This window comes from Lates calcarifer, linkage group LG13, assembly GCF_001640805.2.
Source record: "Lates calcarifer isolate ASB-BC8 linkage group LG13, TLL_Latcal_v3, whole genome shotgun sequence".
Taxonomy (NCBI): Eukaryota; Metazoa; Chordata; class Actinopteri; family Centropomidae; genus Lates; species Lates calcarifer.
The window spans coordinates 1,235,072-1,253,838 of record NC_066845.1 but is presented as its reverse complement, the minus strand read 5'-3'; the positions used below and the strand labels follow the sequence as shown (position 1 = coordinate 1,253,838).

General features: G+C 39.0%; 1 protein-coding gene across 3 annotated transcripts in view; it reads right to left on the bottom strand.

Moving 5' to 3' along the window:
- ksr2 (kinase suppressor of ras 2) overlaps positions 1-18,767 on the bottom strand; it is a 101,493-nt gene that overhangs the window by 43,843 nt on the left and 38,883 nt on the right. For all 3 annotated transcript variants that reach the window (XM_018705066.2, XM_018704908.2, XM_018705135.2), the window contains one exon: positions 9,345-9,517. In XM_018705066.2, the coding sequence (XP_018560582.1) occupies positions 9,345-9,517 (173 nt within the window). The remainder of the gene's footprint in view (positions 1-9,344; positions 9,518-18,767) is intronic.

Sequence of the window (18,767 nt, the reverse complement as noted above, 5' to 3'; positions counted from 1 at the left end):
AGTGCTAATCTCATGGCCCTGCTGCCTTATAGCATTTCCTGGTTCCTGAAACACCCTTCCTCCCCTCCTCCTCCTCCTCCATTCTCTCCAGAGGCTTGGTGTCTTCACCCTGCACTCCGATGCATTGCTCAATTACACTCAATCAACCTGATAACTCAATAAAGAGGGGGAACTGACATCATCTGTTTCTTGTCGGCCTTGTTGGCGACTGGCAGATGATTGGACTTGTCAGCGACATGGTCAGGCCTGTTTATCATTGTGTGCATGCTGTTGACGTTACTGTCTGTCTTCAGCGACAATAGCTGATGATTCTGTTGTCTGTCTTTGATGACAATCCTTGATGATCCTACTGTTCCTCAAAGAGCAGGGGAGTGTAGGTTTATGTCAGTAAGTACTCATGATAACAAACTTGTACACACATGCTCACATATGCTAGTCATATAAAAAAGACATAAGCTTGAGAAATGGCAGAAATCTTCAGATGTGCAACAGATGTAGTGTTTGTGTACATGTGTTTTATGACTTAATGACTTAAATTTGTGCAGTCAGTGTGAAGAATGGCTTTTAAGGTTAAGTCAGAGGTCAGATCGGGGGTTATTTACAAGTAGGGTGATGACTAAAATTGTAATTGAGCTACTAAACTTTGTCCTATTTAGGTGTATTGATGTGGATGTTAATTTTCTTGTTTGGGTTTGGTTTGAGTTTTGGTTTTAAGACTACTGTTTAATTTTATGTTATATGTTTTATACCTTAAGTTGTCTTTCTTTAAAGTAATATTTACTGACAGCGACAGAGTCCGCCATTGTGGAATTTAGATTGCCAAAACATGACAAAACAATGGCTGCATTTTACTGTCAAGCAGTCACAGGAAATGTAAGGGATTTTAACTTTAACATCTTTGCACCATGTTGCAATGGTATATTAAATAAGTCTCATCACATGAAACAATTCTCCTTTCCTAACCACAGAAAAAACATTAATGTTCCTCCTAGACAACAGTGTCATGCTCTACCAGGTCATTTTTCAGTATTGTCTTTGCCATTAGTAAACAGACTTCTCTTCCAGGTGTAACAGCAAAACAAAACAAAACATGTAATCCTTATATTTTTATGATGCCATGATATCTCATTAGGCATGAGGGCTAAATAAACGCTGAGTGGAAGAGTTTTAAACATTTGTATACACACAACTTACCATGAGAAAACATTTTCATGAGAAAACAATTATCCAGTCACACAGACTAGGCAAAGGCCATGAAAACATGCAAACATGCAAAAACAACATTTAAAAAAAAAAAAAGGGTGGGTAGTTCCTACGTGCATCTATTCATGTGCGCGTTTGTGTGTAATTGATGAGCCTGCAGGAGCTGAGAAACCCCAAGGCGCCAGACAACAGTGTCCTCCTCCATCTTCTCTGATTGGCCTCAGCCTAATTAAGCCAAGGCCTTCCTTCCCCCTCCTCCACTGGCCAGTCACATGACACACAGCAGGCCATGGGGTTGAGTGTGCGCATGCAGTTGTGCATGTGTGTGTGTATTTTTGTGTGGGTTAAAAAGAGAAATGCAACTACATGGAAATATGAAAGAATATATTTTTCTCTCTGTGTGAGGGTTAAACAGAGGGGGTGGGGTGTGTGTATGTGTGCAAAGATAAAAAAGACTACCCAAGTCTAGGAGCCTATTTAGAGCCAAATATAGTTTATTTGACGTTAGACTGAAATGTTTCTCCAAGTGATTGACTGAGTGCTAAACACTGCTATTCCCCATGGAGGAGAAATTTTTTAGCTGCAGGTAAAAGAGGAAAGAGAGGAGTGTGTGACAATTAAAAAACACAAGATACATACAACACAAAAACACACACACACACACACACACATTCTAATTTTTCTCATGAGCAAGTCATCTCACCCACACCTACTCTCATCATTATCAGAATCATCAAGGTCCTACAGCTCAATGGGCAGAGTGTAGCAGTTTGGCAGTTTGGATTAAAGCCTCAACAAAATGCTTGAATGCAATCAGCGGCAGAACTGGCATGATGTTATCATGAGATAATCAACAGCTTAAGATGGGAATACCAAACAAATTCATCAGAAAACAAATATAACCCACAGTTTGAACAAGAAGCTGAAGCCTATTGAACAATATAATAGTCTGATGTGATAGTACATATACACTGGACTGTGCAGAGCAGCAGCAGAAGTGAACAGGACTGTAAAAAATGTGTGGGCGATTGCTGCACAATGTGCTGCATTATAGCACATGAGTGTTATATGAGCGATATGTTACAGGCTGTTGCGCACCATATTCTCATCATTCCTCATCCATGTGTTTTAATGAGACTTCCCACAAGGTGAAAGTGCACAACTGAACAAGTATTTGTTTGGAATGGCAGCAAGAAACAAACTAAGAGAGGGGTGGAAATAGACAAGAGGGTTTGTTTTTTTTTTATCCCTGTGTGAGGGAAAAAAAGAAAAAAAAAAAACTCCTCCAAACAAGAGACAAAGCCAGGTTGCTCAGTTGCTATGACAACAGCTACACGCCGATCAGCCTTTTTTGCAGAATATTGTGCTGTCATCTTTGACGAGCAAGAACACACACGCACACAAACACATACACATTTACAAATACACTATATACACACACACAAAGTCCCTGTGATAAACTGACAATAGCGATCACAATGCTGGAAAAATAGCAATTATCTTGGATGAAACAAGTATCTCCACAAGGCTTTATAGATAGTGGGAGTCTTTTAAGACTGGCGGTTTAAGTGTGCCAGTGAGACAGAGGGAGGAGGAATGGGAGAACAGATGATGCCTGTAGGCCTTATGGCTCGGTAGACACTTCCTCAGTTGGAGAACTCAAATGGCTCGGAGCACGCCGAAGAGTAAAGCGACCGACAGACAGAGCAGGTTTTGGTGGTGAGGCCAATCTGACACCACAGAGGGCTTTCAGGTGACGTAATGCTTCCTCTGGCAGCTATATCAGACATCCATTGCTCTTGGACACCACTGATGACAAACAGCTAATTGTTTTAGTAAATATACAAATTTGCAGTCTCATTAGAAGTGAATACTCATGGGCTCTGTCCCAACTGTGGTCTTATGTCTTTGATGAGCTGTTTTGTCTCCTATCAAATTGAGAAAATGACTAGATAAAGATTCCAAAGTGGACTGAAAAGACACTTTAGTGATGCAGACAGATGGGAAGAATGAACATCCTTAACTTGTACTTTGCAATTTGTAGAAGAAAGTTTTAGTAGCTGGTTGAATGTTATTAACACTACCCTGCTGGCTAAGTGGCTATTAAAGCAGTTTGTTTGGATTAGCTGTGGTGACAAGTTACAGGGCAAAGTGCTTCAGAGATTAAAGGTTTGTTTTTTTTTTTTCTGGCAGCAGTTTGCAAAGTTCACACTGGGATCAGTGGCATCTTTTACACAGAGACAGTATTTCAATATAGATGCAGTACCAGCACAGTATTCACAAAGGCTCCTCTGACTTGTTTCTAATGCCAGACCTACTTTTCTAGGAACCAACATAGTAACTATTGACCAATCCACCTGTTTATTGACTGTGGTTTATGACCTCCTCTGCAGGGTTTCATTAGTTGGAGCTTTGTACCAGAAATAGAGTGTACTGTGTTGCACCTGGAAAACCGTTTTTTTTACTAGTGTCCTGATGCTACAGGGGAATGTAAACAAAAAGCCACTGCACATCAATCATGGGCCTCATCTGAAAGAAAACTGTCTTGACTTTCTGAGAAAAAATAAAAATACACAATAAATACAGAGAAAAACAGAAAATACATCACATTATGGAAGTAAAGTTATCCTTTAATGAGGATATTTAAATTGATCTTTTCTATTCTGCCTACTAGTCAAAAATACAAAAAAGCTGAATATGCTTGGCTCCCCAGGCATGAGTCAACATCCATCTCCTCATATCTATAAAGCTGTGAAATGATGGTTGAATGACGACCATTTGCATAAAACTGTACGTTTTTACTGAAATACTGAATTGATGCCAACCTAAACTCTTCTTCTAAGGTAGCTTTTTTTCCTCACCCTGTTATAAATTTAGCTGTTATTTGTAGCTATTATTTATTTGCCAAATCTCAAAGGGACCTCCATTGTGGTGCCACGTTTGGTTGCTAGGAGATCTGTGACGCGACTGGAAAGTGTCTATGCAAGGTTAGGGAGAGCAGGTGACGTCATTAGAACACATGTAGAAATAAAAAGGGTGAGTTGTGAACAAAGCGAATGAAGAACATTTAAGCCATTTATATCCACAAGCACACACTCACAGACTCCCACACTCTCTCTCTCTCTCTTGCTCTCTCTCTCTCCATCTCACACACATCAGTTATGCAGCAGGTGTGTGTGTGTTGGTTAAGTCCCAGGGCTGGTGCTGAACCTCCAAGTGGACACAAGGCATCATCACAAGCTAGGGCGTCTGTCTGCTCCAACTGTGTGAGCTGAAACAGCCTGAGGCGCTGGAGGTGAGCTGTCCATGGAAAATGTCCCTCTGTGACCACAGTAACTTTTTACATTGGAAAAATAATGACTTATCATAACACCTGCAAGAGCAGAAACGCTGAAAACTGAATATTTATTATTCAAGCTGACCATGAGGATAAACAATGAAAAACACAATGGGACACTCCTTGCTTGCAAAAAGTGGAATATTTTTTTTTAAACTTCTGTTGCGCATATATAAACAGAAGCACTGTGCAAGAAAATGAACATGAGCGTAGATAAGCCAGTGCAATAGCTCACCTAACTCAATATATTGGCATGATCACTCAAGTTCATTGTCTGCAAACTTCTGTTGACATTTGTGCATTAGAAACTTTACTAAATAATTGAAGTTTCTGCAAGCAACTGTCTCTGTTCTTCTCCATGGTCCAGGTTAGAAGCTATTCTTTCTTCACTGCATTTGATGAGCGCATAGTCAGAGGGTACTAAACAAGGAGATAAGGAGGTTAATATCGAAGGCCCTGAACACCCTCCCAGGCATTTGTTATTTTGACCGATCAGAACTACGCTGGTGATTATGGGAGGTCTTCACTACAACTACATGTATCCAAAGCATGCTCTATTTGCAGTCTGCCATTTTCTTTGGGTGTCTGAAATTCTGAGTTGAAATTCATGAACTATATAGTGCCCACAAAGTTCCCACAATGAGGTAACAGATGTGTCCTCAACACGTATACATCTGCCACAAATGACACAAAATGACAATGACCCATGCAGTAATTGTCTGACATCTTACTGTACTAGAGTAAGATATTGAGTGTTGTCTAATACAGGAAGCAGTGGATGAGTGCACAAGGGAGCATTTTTGACACAGCCTAGTAGATGTCAGACAAGCTCACTCTATGCAGTTTAAAGAAATGGTCTCACCCAGGACTGGATTGCTAATTTGTTTGCCAATACTTGATCTTGTTTTTTTAATCAGGGTTTGACAAATAAGTGTTTTTCAACTCCAACCAAATAACTTCATGTTTGAGAAGTGTTCTTATGATGATTCTGATTGTACATGTGACTTAAAGTCATCAGTAGGAACTGGAGGAAAGTCAGAAAGTATTAAGAGATGGACTAACACTTTCCATGGTGTTTTTTTTACAATAAGGAAAATACTGAACAATGCCAGCCTTATTCTTTTCATCAGCACACAGTACCAGTTATCTGCAGATTTAATAGAAAACTATCTGGTTCTTCTCTCTAGACCAAAGACTGTCTGAGCAAAGACCATATCACCAACCATATCACAACCAGATTATCACAAACAGTATGTCTAGGTGGAAAGCCAAATAAATTCTTAGGCACTGACGTTTCAGCCTCGACTGGGCACTGACTCATCCTGAGCAGACAGCGTTTGGTCACCTCAGCCAGTCTTGTGGGTCCGCCGCATGTTTTGATTCAGATGACTAGAGAGATGAGTGTGAATGCTGTTGGCTGGAGGGTCCTGACGTACGAGATGGCAGTGATACCATAATACCAAACATAGACCTGGGATGGATATTTAGCCTGGCTGACCGGGGGCGCACACACACGCCTGTCCACATGCTCACGCAGGCGTTCACACACAAACACACATGTATGCCGTGCCTAAAATAAAAACTGGAGACCTCCAGGGGAACTGAGGAGCTAAAAAGAAAACATCTTTCTTAGCTATTTACAAGTAAGCAAGTGATGAGTTTCATTCTTCTATTTTTGTTTTATTAAGCACTGTTTTGTCACATATACACCTATATCAGCTACACAGCATTACATTTACTTTCTCACTACTACTCACACAAAGAAGTAAATAAAAAGAAATCTTTGTGAATTGAAGGGCAGAAAGTTAAATGTTGAAGCAATGACAATAAAGACAGTAATTACATCACCTTAAAAAAAAAAGGTATGGTGAATTAACAGAGAAAAGACAAAGATAAACCTTTTTCCCCCTGGGTAAATTTCTCTTAAACTCAGTGCTGCTGCTGCTGCACAACACAATCTGACAGACACAGATGGATCAGTTAAAGTGCAGGAACACATTAATCAAAAAAATGCAGATAAGCAAACAGAAACAGCTTGCATGTCGCTCTCAGCATTTACAACTGTAATCGAAACCAACCAAAAAAACATTTTTTTAAACAGTCTAACCTGTATTTGGAAAAACTGAAAGGCACGCCTGAGGGAAGTAGCTCATATTAGGGTGAGAAGTCAGAGGTGATAGTTCTGAGCAAGCGTGCCCACTGACTGGAGGCCTGGAGGACTGTATAAAGATGTATGACTCCTTCAACCTTCAAAGCTGTCCACAGCAAACAGCTTATCTTGGATTTTAGGTATACAGGCAGGTTTCCAAACAAAGCTGTGATACCCACTGTGTCTAATATTGCTTTCTAGTACAGCAGGATAAAAAAAGCTACATGTACTTCCTCCTAAAAACTCTCCGTCTATGCAAGAAGTACAATCTCTGCTGTAGCCTGGAGCAGACACTGTTAACTTGGACACTCCAGCTCAGTGGGTTGTCAGTATGCACTCCCACACACATACAGGTGGAGACATGGGAGATGGCTCCATTGTGAATGACTGCAGGCTTGTGATCATTATTTACAGCTTTGTGATCAAATAGCATATTTTTATTCATTTAACTTTCAGATTTAGATACTTGACTTCCTATCTCTATCCACAGGTAGAGAGCAACCAAACTGCTATCACTACCTTGCAATCCCATAAAAACCTGTGTCCTCAACACTAATACTTTAGGTGTCAAGTCGGGCTTTTTACTCCGTGTCCACATGTAAACAACCCTTAACAAACCACACAATTTAATAAATTCTTTGTGTGCATCATACCATAAAATGCTTATCAACCATGTTCTTCTGAGAATAATACAGTGTGGAGCCAGTTCACATATTGTCTAAACACCTACATTTGATAGCAGTCAAAAGCATGACTATGGCTTTAGTTAAAGACAAAGCAGGTGACACACGACTTTCATAGAAATGTCAAGTTAAAAATGTGGCAAGGCGCCTTTCCATCTCAATAACAATGCTGACATTAGCAGCACTGTTTGAATGACACAAGCTTTGTTTGTTTGGACAGGTGAGAACACTGATTTTTGGATTTAGGTGCACACAAAATAACTCTCATGAGACACTTGAAAAAGCAGGTCTGGATTCCCTTTTCAAAGTAAGAATATAATCCCAATTAAGCACAGCAAACAGTTTTAAAAGACTGATTCTGAAGTCTGATAGTCAGCAATTCTGTATGCCTGGAAAGCTCATATTTAGCTATATAAGCATGGGTTTTCCAATCTGGAATGAATAGCAGAGCACATAAAGAATAGAGAGAAGCATAAATATATTATCAAGGACCTAGAATCTCTGAATTTCTTCTGCCTAAATCTACTGTTTCACCTGGTGGGTTGATAACTTAATATATATGCGTCAAATCAGAGAGAAAAAAACAATAATAACCTTTTGGCTTCTAAAATTGTGAAAAATCTCTCTAAGTGGTGACTCATTAATGGTCCAGTCATTAAAAAACCATTAACTGTTAAGTCTGCAGTTGGTTTGTCACTTTTTATTAGGCCAACAGAAAAAGCTATAAAGTCACTGTTATCATTTTTTTTATTTGATTTTACAGCAATCTGTTAAGTCTTAAATTGTAATGTATTAAAAAAAGATTTTTCTAGGTTTTGGTATATTTCTGCAGCACTCTTCCATAAGATCAGAGGTCAGATGGTAAATTTGAGGGGTATTTTTCTCAAATTGTGTTTTTATCAATGGCTTATCATTGAAGCATTAGTAAATGATTTATTTATTTATTTATAACTATCAATAAAGCCACTAATTACAACTTATAACCCAGTAAGAGTGCTCTAAGGTGGTACTTAAAAACATTTCCATTGTGGTTTCACAAAAGTGTAATTGTACTGCTACTCTTACATGCATGCATTGTAAAGCAAGACTATGCCAATGAATTTATATCCGGAGAGGTGATTTTTCATCTCAATGTCTGTATTTTTTCAATCAAGCACATCATTATTTCTGTGTGCTCTCATGCATATGGTGTGTGATTATTCCATGTCATGCCTCTACCAACAAATATGCACTGCTGCGTCCCGGATACCTGTTAGTCAAGGTCTACAACTATTCACAACACTAAGTGATGACCATACATCACTCCTTTCCTTGACACAACCTCCATTACTTTCTATTTTGTCTGCCTTTCCCCATCTCTCGCTCACTCTAATGGCTTCCGCTGCATGCCCATAATACATCAGCCAATAAGGCTGCCAATGTGCAGTGACACACTACCTCCGGTCATTATGGCGCGGCCCAATTGTTGCATTTTCCAACTGAGCTGTACTCGAGTATATTTTTAACAAAAAGAGTTACGGTGGTGAGAATGTTTATGGTGTGTGAGTGCTGTTTTTTTTTATCACTGTGGAGAGGTCAGTTTGGTTGAGCGCCCAGATGTCAAGGCCAACACACCAAAGTGGAAAACTAGATTAGACAATTGTTGCAAAGATGAGAAAAATACTGAGATACATTCCACAGTGTCAGGCTGCTTTAACTTTGAAGAGATAATACAGATTAATTTGGGGTTACAAAAGCAGAGGACCTCTCAACCCAAGTTCAGTTTTCAACCCCAGAGTGCACTAGACGTTTTAACTTAACCAGGCAGAGAGCAGAACAACACCCCAGAAATGAAACATTGCCTGAGAACTAAATAAGCAGATGTCAGAAGGGATTACAATACGAAAGAGATGCAGTATATCAAAGGCATTAAAAAATCTCATTTCATAAATGCTTGAGTGTGAGCTGATTAAAAAAAGAAGAGTTCGCTTACTTGCAGAGGGTGTTTCGGCGTGGACGGGAGGTGTGGAAGGGATGAAGGAGGGGAAGAAGAAGGAACGCAGAGATCGTTCAGTGTGGAGGGGGGAGCGCTGCGTGGGCAGATTCTCGCAGCTGCCCACACTGCTGTGGATCTTAAGGTTCAAGGGCTTGGTCTTCTTCTTGGCTCTGAGGGAAACAAGAGAAGAAAAGAAAAACAATGTGATTAACAAAATATGAGTGTACCCTCATAAAAATTGAGGTAGGGAAAAAATGCTGTTTAAATTATAGTGGCAGTAAATATACCGTTAGAATATACCCTGAACTTACAAAAGGATACAAACTCAAAGCTGCATGGAAAGTTGCATGGCCTTCAAAGCAAAAGTATAAAGTATTTTTATGCCCTTAGATGGTTGAAAAAATGTAGACAACTTACAGAAATGTAGAATTTGCAAAGAAGCCAACTACTCCCCTCCTTTTAAAAAAAAATAAATAAAAGAATCGAAAAATCCCCAAAATATTTCAACATTATAACATCAGCTAAGAATCATGGTGCAAAGGCTTCAGTTGCAGTCACACAGGAGAGATACCAATTTCTCCACCCACAGCAGTCCATATACATAGACCATGATGCAGCACAGTTGCAATACATGTTTTTGCATTTTGAGTAAGTGATATGACTCTGGCTTTTTATGGAAAAATTCTCTCTGCTCCTACCATTAACTATCGTTATTATTCTCTCTCCACCTACACATACTGTATCCCCCACAGGTGAGTGCAACAAGTTCATCACAAGCTCTTGGAGGGCTATGAAAGTCACCCTGGTGGACACAGCGGGGTGAGAGAAAAGTTATTTACAGTATTGTCATTGCAAAATACCTCCTGGAAAGCACTGAAGAACACAGATAGAGGATAAGAGTTTAATTATATCTTGTGGTTTTATTTTTCTTTGTTTGGTAATAACATCTTTAATTTGGGGGGACACCTGATAACCAAAATGCTTGTGAATTTATGCACACACGATCTGGTTAACTTGCAATTTTGCACTCGAGGAACTAACTTCTAAACCATTAAAATGTAATGTTTCTGCACCACCACAGACAACACACTGTAGATGTGATAGCAACCTAAGGGATTAAGTGATCGTGACACAGTGTGCAAGGTTGGGTGTGATGTTCATAAACCACTGGCAGTGGGCCAAAAAGAATACAAACTGCTGACAGGATGAGAAATGGAGGCAGGGATAAGGAGAGAAGATTCACAAGACAACACAAAGAAAAACTGTCAATTTAAGATGAAAAGTCATGTATCATTTGACATACAATTTTTTATTAATGAGATTTTCCACTTAAATTTAATCATTGATTTAATGTTTGTACTTTATTGTTGATGCTGATACATACCATTACTTTTACTAATTGTTAGATATTGAGTGCTACACTTACTGTACATACATAGTCATAAAAAGGCTAAGTGTAAAATGACTACCTTAAGAAAAGATCTAGAAGAAACCTACTATACAGATAGCCCAATTACTGCAGTGGATGGAATAACAGCTGCAGTATAAGTAGCAGGAATTGATTCCTCAGCAGGCGTCATAATTTTTCATCAGAATCACAATACCAGCACAATTAATCTGTGTAAATTTACTCATTTGAAAATACCAAGTATAAAGACACGTTAAGTCTTATCCAATAACTTTAATAGATTCCTGCCAGGTTTAAATTAAAGATTTAAACCATGAACAGTGTTTGGCTGGAGCAAACCTCTCTGTTCTAACATACGATCAATAAATACATGGAAGAAAATGAGTGCTGTAATCCAGCAAGTTAAAGAAACTCCAAGTATACTTGGCAGGAAGAATATGAAACCTGATCAACCATCTGAGAAACATCAGTGGGAATTTGAAAACTGAAGTTTGAGGACTACTTTGTGACAGGAGCAATGGGATCAAGACTTAATGAATTGGCTCTTTGGACTGAGCTGAGAAGGGGTGTTACCGCCTAACACCCAACAACTGTCTCTGTGGTTACATTCCTGCTTTTTGGCAGAAGCTTGTAAATTACTTGAAAACATCTCTTTTAAAAAAAAAAGTTTTTCATGTCAAATCTCAAGTCACCAATGATTTCCTATAATCACTAGCTTCTGTTTGTCAGCCTGCTTCCTCTTGGGAGACCTGTCATTTCAGAATTGCATTTTGGATAATTAAGCCTAAAAGTACTATTTGTCTTTGTCAGCTTGTCATACAATTTGTTCTAGTAAAACTTTTGTGCATGTCACTAAGATATCACCTGTTAGACAAACAGATCCTCATGTGCTTGTGAGGTAACTATGAATCGAGTGAACTAAGTGGCACAACCTAGAAGAAAAATAAAAAATATGTAATTTGACTGAAAAATGTCTCAGTTAACTCACAGTACAGACATTCCAACTGCTTATTTATTTATTTACTATCTTTTGGGATCAAAGCATGAACCAAGGTGTCTGTATCATGGAGTGAGATTAGTGGGTTATTCTGCTGTCTTTAGGGTTAACTCAGGTTTTCTAGTATTACAAAACTGGCTTGCTTTTAACACAGGTAGATCACCATGGTAATCTATGCTGCAGATCAAAACCTGTCAATAGTCCTACTACTGACCAATAACCTCACTGGAAGAATGGACTTGTAATTACTCAAGGATCTCAAACAGGACAAAAGGACTGAGTTTATAACAGGGCCTCTGACAGCACTACAGAATGAATGATAATTATAGCTGCATTTTAGCTGCATTTGTTTTAATTCCTGACAGTGTTGATGCTTTTACACTCCATCACTTCAACTCAGGATAACATGAGGCGACTCTGTGATGATAACTGGAAATAAATACCCTCTGTTGTCTTACATTAGAAAAATAATCCACTCACTGTTAATTACCTCTCAGTAAATTATAAAGTCAAATTCAGTCAGACAGACCTTATCGGGCATTAACTACTTTCTTTTGCCTCTTTCCTCTCTCTGCTTTTGGAAGCAGAAATAGTCCTATATTAGTTTACTTTTATTTTTTTATCACACATCGGAGATAATGCTGTCCCTGGGAGGTGCAAGTCACACTGAACGATATAAATACTGTATGTTTCTCAGGTCTTTTACGTTTACTCAATTGGGGGATGCTTTTAAGAGTTGACTGAGTTACGATTTCAGGCAGAGGTATGATTTTTTACAAATGTTTGTGCAGTATCTTTGACCTCCTGTCAGTTTGTCAATTTGGCTTTCCTGCAGAATGTCTATTACAGACTATTTCCTGTAATTTCAAGATGGTAAAAATGTGGTCTGGAATGATTAGTTAAATCACTGAGGAGCCCAGTGAATATTTAAGTCTCCACATTCCCCTGTATTATTAATCATGTCAAAATTGGATTTTAGCTAATCTTATACAAGCCCAAGAGGCAAACACACATTGAGAAATATACACAATGCATGCATGTAGCAAATCTGCCAGATATACAAGAATAACCCTCCCTTTAACCACTGGAGGGAACATGATTGAGTTCTCAAGTTGGGCAACAGATTCTGAAATGTAAGTTTATAAATGGATTCGTACATGTATGCCTGAGTGATGCTACAAAAGAAAAACCTGTATAGAAGAAGCAGAAAAAACTACAGTGGCATGAGTGACAAACAGCTAAACAAAAACCAAACCAGCAAAAACAGGACGCAGACAAAAGCAGGCCAATATGCAAACAGAAGAGAAGATATTAGTTGAATCCCAGAGGCAAGCATGAAAGAAGCAGGTGAGAAAAAGTATGAAAAGGAAAGAAAAAGAGTTTATCCATCAAAAAAAGACATTTAAAGTAAAAAACCTAAGGCTGTGAGTCCTGACTTATCATGCAAAGTAGCGCTCATTAAGTGTTAAATCCCACGGGAATTTTTCCTTCCATGTCAGTCTCTCACTCCCAACACTGACTCATGCAATTAGACCTGTAAACCAACCCAGCACTTCACTCCCATCTCCTGCAATAAGGAAGCAGCCTGCAGGTTATCACTTCTCCGTCATAGAGCTTTTGTCAACTATTCCGATTAGCCCACTTTATGCCATTTGAATCTAAATTAAACCATTCATCTCTCTGCATGCATGCCTTTATCCTCTCCTCAAATGATTTGTAGATGTTCAGGGAGGGAAGAGTGAAAATGAATGTAGAGAGAAGGGCAAGGATTCCCAATTTTGGTTTTGAAAACGGGTGTCGTGAAGGGGGGCAGGCAGAGAGGAGGAGGGGGCCGTCAACTCCACAGTTGTTAACGCATCTATTCAGACACCTTTTTCTACTCAGCATATGAAAAGTTCAAGTAAAGAGAAACTTAAAGAATACAGAAAGACAGAAGAAGAGGGAGGTAGGTGACTTGTCAAGTGTCAAGAGAAATCAGTGAGGGTGTGAATAGCTGAGTTGTCCTTTGATCTAGTCTAGGATTGTACATCACGATGCATCTCTCACAGATGGAAATCACTGTATGTTTGTGTCACATTTCAGGTAGCATTTCTGAGTCTTTTATCTCCCCCGGGTCTTCCATACTGAGTAAACAGGAACACTGTAGTTTTTAGGTTTTTTTTCTCTGTATCATTCAGGTATTTCCACTTGACATATTGTGGTTATTAGATTACCCACTGTGTCGAGTTTATTAACTGCTGCCTTGCATTTATGTTCTTTTACAATGTCCCAGTTTTCTCTGAAATCATCACAGTTCTATTGAATTGTATCGTGAATGAAAGTACAATCTAAAGTTTGCACAATATGTATTTGTGTTAACCTAGCAATCAAAAGTCACAATGTTTCTAGATGACAGCTTGAATTTTCTTGCAGATGATCCATGTAGGTCAGACTTTGGCTTTGTCATAATCTCTGTCAGGGGGGATCAAAGGGATTGTGTTCAGTGTGGTGTGGGCACAGTACAAAAAAAGTCAACATAAACATATCAATCCTGTAAATTTTTTACTTTTTGAAGTTTCCTAGAGGTTTAGAGGTGATTTTCACCTCACAATGTGTGAGCAAGGAAAAAAAAGGAATATGACATTCATGCACACACGCACAAGCATTCATCCACCCACTCCCTCCACACCCACTTCCCCCACACTCGGAGAGATGATAATTACAGTGACACCTTCAAGTAAAAGTTTCATTTGATCAAGGTCAGAGGAGAGAGCAGGAGAGCAACGATCCTTTAAATGACATATCTCCTTTAAATTTTGACATATCAGGAGGATTTTTAAAAGGCTGGGTCATGAATATTGCACAGCTTTCTGCCTAACCAGCTAGCAGTTGCTCAGTATCCACTTTGCATATTTCAACAGTGATGCTGTGATACTGCAAAATGCTGTAGCTCTGTCTAATTAACACTTGTGTCCATCTAGCAGAGTAAATTACTTGCAGGATTCCATCTGCATACCTCTACTTTTTACCTCAGAAATATGCCGAGAGCTGTGCCGAGACCCATATGGCGAGAAAAGCACCCTGTTGCTTTTTATGCAAATGCAACTGTGGAATAATATCTCTGGCAGCCACTACTCTTTGCTGCTTTAATAAAGTTGGTAGAAAAATGAAATAAAGGTGGCTAGAATAATGATTTCAACAGAGAATTACTGTGAGCACTTTGCGCAGTTTCATCCAAAACAGGTTGTCTTGCTTTTAGAAGTCTGTGGCATCAATCTTGAGTTGAATAAAAGCTGGCAGCCTGCTACCCTGGGTAGGCTTTTTAGTTTTCATTTCTTAGGCTCTATAGTAAAGCCAATGCCAAACTTAATCTGAAGGGAATTTATTGTTATTGTACAACAAGTACAACAATCCAAATCAAATTCAGTGCATTTTTCTAAACTTTAATCTTCTTGATTTGACGATTTTGTTTGATTCACCTTGGCCAATACTCCTGTGGCCAGTAGTCATGAGGCCATATACATAAAGGTTATTCTGAATATATCTGAATAATGTATGTGGCGTGATGGGACTGATTACAGAAAAAGTGTGGATTCAGACAGTAATATAACTAATCTGGAAGTCTGCTACAATATAAAGCCCTTATGTGTCCAGCATGGCAAAAAACAAGCAGTCAAACAATCAAACAGGTGATGAAGACAAGCTAGCCAAACTTATGTGGAAAAGAGAACAAAGGTGATATTATTACCCAAACTCTGTGTTTTGAGTAAAAAGGAATTATGGCTGTGAAGACAGGACCTTATTTAAAATACACATAAAAAATCTAAATTGAGGTGAGTTTATCGGTACAGAAAATATAAATCGAACACATGGGAAACATTGCGACACAATTAGCATATATCTAACAGTACTGTATTTCTTGCAAACACAGTGATTAGAGTCACAATAAACAAGGTGGATTTAGACTTTATCAGACAAGATATCTGCAAACTTCGCCAGTTTGTTACCTGTAAACAAACATATCTCAAATATATCACTGAAAACAAACATATCATGTAACAGTTTAGCCCTCACTGTTACGGAGGAAGAGAATATTTTTAACAAAACTGTCTCACTTGCTTGCTTTATTGCTCGGTCCAAATGTTATGTTTGTTTGCCAATAGATCTATTTACAGATTTTGAAGAGTCTCAACCACTGTACCACCTGATGATCCAAGCAACCATGAGACACTGCTGCACTGCCTTTGCAGACGTCACTACTAAATATAACAGCATGTTTGTTAATACACGTGTTTCATGAACAGAGAGGGTGTGTCTGGCAGCCCAGTATGCGTAGGTGTGTGCGTGTGCCCACGAGCTTTGTTCTAGTCGTGGCTTGATGTTTCATCATGACGTCATCTGCTGATCACCTGTTGAGATGGTTGGATGATAATAACGAAGTAACGAGTAAAAAAATCATCTTCCCTCTCTTGTTATCTCCTGTCAGCATCTCCCACTGGGGTATGGGTGGGTGTCAGTGCGCTGTCAGAGGCCAGGGCTCTCAGTGGGGATGGGAATCGTGTGCATGTTGTAGACTGAACGCTGAACATGATGCTGAGGAGACAGCAAGACACCCAGGGCGAAAAAGGAGAGTGAAACAAGGAATTGAAAAAGAGAGCAAGTCTGTGTGAGAGACAGAAAATGAGAGGGAGAAAGAGGGGGTGGGAGAGCCAATGACCAGATGAGAAGCGAGACCAGTGGTTTGGGACTGGGGAGCAGGAACAGAGGAGTGACAAGTTGACAGGAAGGCAGAGTGTGACATGGTGTCTTTTCAGTAGCTTCTCAGGGATGTGTGTCGGTGCACACTGACACTGCACAGCCTCTCTGGTTAAAATAGTTTTATTCCTACATACTGCTGCCATGTGATGCCATGAGCAATGGTATGGTAATGATGTTATGGGCATACATTCTACATGACTGTTGTCTGCTTGCAAACCAGTGAAACAAACAACTGTTTGTTTGCAAGAATAAACTTCACTAGACACCCTCCAATGTTCAAACTGCTGGTATTTGCAGCACCACTTCAAGTTACTTGATTAATTTGTTCAATTAATGCATTAGTCAAGTGTGTCAGTTTTTAGAATAGATCTTTATTGTCACTGTTCCAAAACAATGAAACACCATATGTGTTTATGTACATGTGTTATGTTTTATGACTTAAGAATCATTTAAGTAAATGACTTGTCAGGCAAAACTGACAACAAATGTGAAATTCACTGCTAATTTCTGTTTTATATGACTGTAAATTGAATATCTTTGGGTTGTGGACTATTGGGTGGACAAGACAAGCAATCTGAAGATGTCACTTTTGGTTACAGGGAATTGTGAGATGTTTAATGTCAGTCAGTCTGTCATCAATCCACCATTTTGGTCCAGATTAAAATGCTAGAATTGTTCATTTCAGCTCTGTTTGAAATGTAACTGACAATTGTCATGTATAATTTGAAACTTAATACTGCAAACATTCATTCTGCTGCTGACACAACATCATACTGTGGCTTCAACCCTGTCTCCTAGGAATTACATTAATGAACCACTTCTTTGCAACAACATTATGAGAATATTTTTTTGGAAAAGTTGCAAGTACATTGCTACTGAATATATTGGTAAAATGTTCACATACAACCTATTAGTTTTTTTTGCCAAAACACTGGTCTTGTAGAACAATATCCACTTGTATTGACTACAGCAGCATTTTTTATGGTTAAAAACCACACTATTTCTCTAACCTTAACCAAAGAGCTTTTGTTGCGTAAACAAAACTACTGGATTGTAGTATATTAATGTAAGTTCTAAAAGAGAGGGTTGGTAGCTTCCACTGCAAAGTGGTGCAGCAGAAAAAACCTAACCTACCATTCAAAACATGGTAGGTTAGGTTTTTCAGTAGTCTGAACTGCTCCATCCAAAGCCAAGATGGTGGGTGAGAACAGCTGAACATAAAAGCCATCAGGTCACAGGAAGAACTCTGTAGACAGTTAGTCTTAGCATGCTATGAATAAGCATGAGGTACTAAGAAAAGATCATTTGCCCCAGTCTCTGCATTCATTTGCGTGCTACAAATTTAAACTTAATTTGCAAGCTACTAGCTAAAGGCAGCATTCTTTTGGTATATTCAGTTTAACAACTTCAGTTAAGCATTTGACTCATGATATTTGTTGACGAGTAGGCTCGAGGACTGTGGGTCAGACACTTGACTCAAGTTTCAAACTACACATACCAAAAGACAATATATGAAGACTACTTTGTTGTGTTTCAAAGGTTTAACTTTACAGGTTGCACATCATTCATTCCTAAATCTGTGACAGTCAATATGTAGCTGTATACCAGATGCTGAATACAGTGGACAGCAGCCAACTGTGTGTGGTACTGTGTTGTACTGTTTTTGCTTCCTGAAAGAGTTTGCCTATTTAATGCAACATGAATTTCAGAGGACAAGTATAATCTAATCTAATCTACAGTACATGTACACATTCTTCTGGATATAACACCTGTACTGGCATGAGATCTTAGGGCTATGCTGTGCCATTATATCTCAACAACAACAGCAAACAGCCACTTACTCTGAGTGCAACTCCCATTTTGTTCTTTGCAGGATGCACTATGCTCAACAGTTTCAAACTGTATAATGGAAGCACACCCCCAGTGAGAATGCATTGGAAGCAGAAGTGGAGACAAGGGAGAGAGTTGTTGTCATGGAGATGGAGGAAAGCATCTCCACTTGTCAGTTAGATGTGATATGCTGCGTGTTAGATTGACATTTTTGCAGTTTTAGCCCAAATCTATGATATGACATGACAACTTTTCTTACAGAAACATTATTTGTGGAATGCTCTCTCTGAGTGTGATCCAAAACAAAACAGGATTCTTAAAACTCTTCAGTCTAGTAGCATTTCTTCAGGCACCATGGTTTCCTGTCATTACCTTTGCTGTACATCAGGCCTCTCCACCACCTGGAGATAATTTGTCATTTCAAGAGACATTCTGTGGTTCCACAAAA